This window comes from Nicotiana tabacum, chromosome 5, assembly GCF_000715075.1.
Source record: "Nicotiana tabacum cultivar K326 chromosome 5, ASM71507v2, whole genome shotgun sequence".
Taxonomy (NCBI): Eukaryota; Viridiplantae; Streptophyta; class Magnoliopsida; order Solanales; family Solanaceae; genus Nicotiana; species Nicotiana tabacum.
This window is the reverse complement of record NC_134084.1, coordinates 1150022-1156136: the sequence shown is the minus strand read 5'-3', so window position 1 is coordinate 1156136 and position 6115 is coordinate 1150022. Positions and strand designations below refer to the sequence as shown.

General features: G+C 40.0%; 1 protein-coding gene across 1 annotated transcript; it reads left to right on the top strand.

Moving 5' to 3' along the window:
* Window positions 1-242: 242 nt before the first annotated feature.
* Window positions 243-5899, top strand: LOC142181084 (uncharacterized). The gene is made up of 2 exons (XM_075253234.1): window positions 243-968; window positions 3640-5899. Exon 2 carries the CDS (start codon window positions 4194-4196, stop codon window positions 5319-5321), a length of 1128 nt encoding a protein of 375 aa, XP_075109335.1. The 5' UTR covers window positions 243-968; window positions 3640-4193; the 3' UTR covers window positions 5322-5899.
* The last annotated feature ends 216 nt before the right edge of the window (window positions 5900-6115 follow it).

Below are 6115 nucleotides of genomic sequence, written 5' to 3'. Positions count from 1 at the left end.
TACTTAAGTAGAGCTAATTAATATTTTTGATAATACTTTTAGTTAATTAAGCTTATTTTAAACATAGCTAGTCATAAATGCCCAAGTTTCTGGCCCATTCCTTAAGTCCAATACCCAATACCCATTAAGCTAACCCTAGGGACCCTTCAAGACTCTTCTATGGAACAAAAAATAAATGAAAAGACCCTAAGGACCTAAGAGCAATTAGCAAAAAATACACATTTAGACCTAGACCTATATAATAGGGGTAACACCTATCAGCTAAGGCAGGGGTAACGCCTAAAAAATCAAAAAAGAAAGGAAAAGGCATCTGAAGAGGCTGATAGTCACAGAACCATAAAGACCCCCCGCGTCGTCTTCTTCAACCCCTCCACCTTTCTTAATTTTCCAGCGAAAACCGACACGAAGCAACAACCATAGATGTATCCTAGCCATCATCGAAAGATAGCAGCCAGACTCATCTATATCTAACATTCCTCTCTCTCTTCTGTTGGTGCCATTGTTGCGTCGCTGCCATATCTGGTGAAGTGACCGGCGACGACATCCCTCCTCTTCCTTCAGTTTGTCACCATCGCTGATTGTTGCGACCGGCCTTGGTCAAAACAACCTCATTCCTCGTCTTCTTTGCCCTATGTCATCGCTAATAGTTTGGTGACGGATCTGGCAGGAAGAACGCCATCAACGGTGACCTCAACACACACGTACCAAAACGAAAATAGAAATAGAAGTTTTGAACAGAAAGATTAGGAAAAATTTTCAAAACACGCAAAGATTTAGTCCATTCTCGTCCGATTTTGGTTTGGAGTTGATGGAGTTTGTTTGAATTCGTTCTGATGCTAGATTTTTTCCGGTCCCGATTTCGTTCGGCTCATTGTTGGTGTAATTAGAAGGGTATTACATCTTGAGGATTCGCTTAATTCAAGATTACAATTGTTGAAATTTTGTTAAATCGGAGAGCTATAATTCAGGTTCACATCTCTTTCTCTTTTATACTTCTGTCTAAAGATGTTGATCAAAGTGTGTTGAAAGTTTAGGAATAAAATCATTAAGTTATACTGCTAGTAAAGACGAGTTTTGTGGATTTTGAATGTTATGGATTTTGGATGGATGGGCGTCGATATGGATGTGTTCTGTTCGTTCTGTGTTTGAAGGTTTTGATTGTGAAAATGGTGGGTTGACACATAAACTTGATGTTTTGGTTTAATGGTCTGTTTGGTATTGTTCTTGGTCAGTTTCCCTTGGACTTTAGCGTGTATTTGAATTATCAGGGTGTTCAACTTTCATTTGCTCTATGTTGAGATTCACGATCCATGCTTTTGTTTTCGTTAATTGTATCCCATTTATTGGTATTGTTAAGCCAATTAGTCTGCCTTAAGCTTCATGTGATCAAGTGATAAAAGAAGCAGATCTTTGTGAAATCATCTTATGCTTTGAGCAATTATTGATTGTATTTTGAGGTATTCTCTGTAGGCATCATCTCTTAATCTATTTTGGTAGGCTTTGTGATGCATTTAATTTGTCAAGTTGCTGTAGAATGAAAATTCGATCGTAGGTCGCTTTGCATAAAAATGTGTTGTGATTTGTTGTGAGCTTTCCAGTGATTTGGTTAAAGAACTTCGGAATTCGGGGAGTGTTGTAGGGTATTGTAATATGTTCTGAAAAGTCAGATTAGTTTAAAAATAATAAATTGAGGTGCGTCGTGCCACACAATATTTCAATTGCATGTCCCTCGTTTAATTAATTTTGTTTTGACTTTAGAAATTGAGGCGTGCCACCTAGTGGGATTTCCATGGCCCTCGCAAACTTGAAAGTGCATAATTGCTTTAGGCGCGATACTTAAAATTACCTTCCTAAACTCGGGTGCGCATTTATGTGACCCAAATCCAAATCTCAACAATGTTAGATAAAATATGTCGAGGGCCGCTGGTGCATTTATGTGACGTGGTTCAAGATGTATTTTAAATGACATTGCAATCTTCCTTAAAAATTATTAAAGGCGGCTAATAAGTTAAAACTGCATCATAGGCTAAAACATGTACTAAAATCAAATAATAGGCTAATTGTAACAGTTGAGCGACCGTGCTAGAATCACGGAATCCGGGAATGCCTAACACCTTCTCCCGGGTTAACAAAATTCCTTACCCGGATTTCTGTGTTCGCGGACTGTAATATAGAGTCAAGCTTTTCCTTGATTCGGGATTTGAATTCGGTGACTTGGCATACCGTAAATTATCCCAAGTGGCGACTCTGAATTTTGAATAAAATAATCCCGTTTCGATTGTCACTTCAAGTTGAAAAAAACTCCCTTATACACCCTTTTCGGGGGTGTAGGTAAAAAGGAGGTGTGACAGCTCTGGCGACTCTGCTGGGGACCGAACCCAGAATTTTTGGTTCATCGTTAAGAATTCGAGTTTAGATGAATTGTTATATTTGGCTTTATCTATTATATGATTTTATTACATGTTTGGGCTTAATGTGCCAAATGTTGCTTTTACCGCTTTGATACTACGTGAACTGTATATAAATTGTTTCGAAACCCTTCTCTTCTCATCTCCGGGGATGTGCACGCTGGCCGTGACTCCCTATTCTGTTAGTGTCATACCTTGAAATAAGAAAGAGGCTCGGACAAGTTACTAAGCTGGATGGCCTTTTGGTTCCCGGTGCGTAGCCCCTTCCTCGGCTCGAGTTGTCCGCTCGGGTGCACAAGTCTAGAACACTATACCCAGGTTTTGAACCTAGAATAACTCAGCTCATGCCGGATCCCTAGTAGGAATGCTTGTTTGCATCATGTGCATTTGACTTTGGGGACTCAATATAGGGGTTGGGTCCGTCTAGGACAGGTGTACTCAAAAAAAATAAAAGACCATCCTGATGCATCCTATGTGCTACATTTTGCAATTTTCAAGGGTAAAAGGGTCATTTGGCGGACCAATGATAGTTGAGGGAAAATGAAAAAGAAAAAAAATGGGAAAAAAGGAAAAAGGAAAAAAAAGAGGGTGAAGTGTAATAAAGCAAGTAGGGCCTAGTTATATTTTCTTTCACATTTGTTTTAAGAAAAGAAAAAGAAAAAACACGAAAAATTCAAAACAAAATTGCACTTTTTCATCATTTTCCGAAAATCAAAAATCCAAAAAAAGGGGGAAAAGAAAATCCATTTTTTTACACGTTTCATCATTTTCGAGAAAAAGACAAAAAAATATATTCTTCTCTAAATTAGTTATTTTTTTTATTCTCACCCGTATCCAATTTGCCCGAACTACGCCAGTTTGATTCTCACCGGATGTGGGATACGTAGGCAATCCCCATCAGGTCCAACTTTCCTTTTGCAAAAATAGCCCAAAAAGAACAAAATTTTATTTTATTTTAAATAAGCACGGGATGTCATTTTTGTCTAAAATAGCCGAATGTCCCCAAAAGGACGCCGGAAGGCTGTTTTAGCAAGAACAACCACCCTTTGGTCTCTTTTTCGAATTTTTGGCCGGTCAGCCAGCACAGTCTTAAAATTTTCTCCCTGGAGGTGCTGAAAGGTCGTATTTGCAAAGCCGGGTCTTATTTTTGAAATGACAATTCAAAAAAATATTAACTTTTCTTGAGTCAAATGAGTCATGATTTTGCTTAATCACCCTACTAAATGTGCAGAATGAGCACCAGTCAAAATTTGTCAATAACAGTCATGAAGAAGATCCCTTTGGAGCTGCATATATGGTGGGAAGATCTGGGTAAATCAGAGCAAGATAAGGTCAATCTATACTTGGGAGGTCTTACCGCGTTATTGAAGATCAGGCCTAGAGGAGACATCATAAAGGCATTAGTTACGTTCTGGGACCCGACTCACAACGTGTTTCATTTCTCAGATTTTGAACTCACCCCAACTTTGGAAAAAATAGCCGGATATATTGGGAGCACTGAGGTTCCAATGAGACACAAATATCTGATTGCTCCAAGAGTCGTCGCTGTGCACAGGTTCCTAGATTCCTTAAAGATAAGCAGGGGTTCCACAACCTAGATTTGGCAGCTGATTTTTCCACTCCGCAGTTTATATACCAGATATACGGTCACATACGAGGGTTTAACAATCCAGAAAACAAAATTTGTAGCAAAGGGAATCGCCTCAAATGGGAAGAGCACCGGTGCTTTGCTTTTATGTTCTTGGGTCTTCTGGTGTTTCCTAGGAAAGATGAAAATATTGATATATGAATAGCTGGGGTCGTCAGTACCTTGCTTACTCAGGCCAAAAGCACCTCGCACCCATGATAGCAGCTGAAATCTTCCGTGCTCTCACAGCCTGCAAAGCCGGAGGAGACTTTTTTGAAGGGTGCAACTTGTTGCTACAGATGTGGATGATTGAACATCTATATCATCGTCCTCAATACATGAGCTATGGGTCGACAGAGAAAAACTGCATAGAGGAATTTTATACAAGGGTCGACGGGTTTAGCCAGCCAGAAGAGGTCACAAAATGGATATCACATCTCCGTTCCATCACTGCAGACCAAATAGAATGGATGTTCGGGTGGCTTCCTATAGATGAAATCGTATACATGCCAGCTACTGGACCTCACTTCCTCCTGATGGGTCTCAAAAGTATCCAGCCTTTTGCCCCATACCGGGTTTTGAGACAGTTGGGGAGATGTCAAATAGTTCCAAAAGATGAAGACCTTAGTGCTCAGGTAGTCAAGATTGGTCCTGATGGTCAGTTTCATGAAGCAGCAGTCCGCCATATTGGGAGCGAGTATCAGTACCTGACGGCAAATACCTGTGTGCGCGATCTATCCAAAGGTGAAGTTTCATCAGGTTACCTTGCTTGGTATAGAAGGGAAATTGAGTTTGGAAGGCCGGCCAAAAGACCCCATCTTCAAGAATTTGTCGAGGCGTCACAAGCGCAATGGGATTGGTTGGCCAAAGAAAATGAATATAGGGATACCATAAGCAAGCTGGAGAAGCAAGTCAAGGACCTTCAATTCGAGAATGGTTTACAAGCCACCGCAGATGAGGGTAAGAAGAAAACGTTAGCCAAGGAAAATGAAGCCTTTCGAGCCCAGATTCGAGAAATGAAAATAGCAACTGGAAATCCTGCCAGAAGTGCAAAAGATGAAAAGCCTATAAAGAACCTTAGGCAGAAGGTGAGTGAGTATGGTTTTGACTTGAACAAGGCGGAGGGTGAATTAACAAGGGCTCGAACAAAATTGGCTAAGAATGCGGAAGAACGAGAGTGCTTGGTTAAAGCGTTAAAAGGAAAATATGACAATGAGGTTGTGGGGTTGAAGAAAAGGGTCACCATCTTTGGGAACAAAATGATCAAGCAAGCAAAAGATTTTTAAGGCAGAAAGAGAACACTGTTATGCAGCGATGGCATAGTTAGAAAGAGATCTGCAACAACTTCAAGAACAGAATCATATAGCTGAACAAACTTTGGAAGCTAGGGCCCAACAGATTGGGCGTTTGTTGCAAGAAAAGGGCGTCATAAGAGAAAGGGTCAGAAGGATCGCCGACTACATCACAATGAAATGCAGTAAGTGTGAGCACATGACTAGATCCATGTTCTTTGCCACTGTGATGACCTTTGTCCGCCAGATAATGGAAGATCTCTACCATCTCCAAGGGGATTTGGCGCGTAGGCCCGTTGCGAGACCGAATGATGTCCCGCGGGCCCTAGGAGCAGTTGATGCATTGGTGTATTCATGATTTTCGTTGGAGTCTGTTAGTCTGTTTTCGAGTCTGTATTTTCATCTTTCTGTTGGAGTCTGTGAGTCTTTTTTCGAGTCTGTATTTTCATTTTTTTAGAGTTTGTCAATTCCTTTTTCTTGAGTCTATTAGTTTTTATAATTAAAATTGTTAGAATGGGTCGTTGTAGTCAAAATGTTTATTCTATGAAAAAATTCGAAAATCCAAAATGTTTTATTATTTACTTTTACACTTATCCCCCATAACTACGCTTGGTCTGATTCATGCGGGGTCATGATACATAGGCAATCTCCATAGGGTTCAACCATAACCAAAAAAAGAGAAAAGAAAAGAAAAAAAATGAGAGGAAAAACAAAGAAAAAGAAGAAGAAAAGAAATGAGAGAGAAAATAAGAAACCGTGGGGAGGAAACAATGGCAAAACAAGAGAGA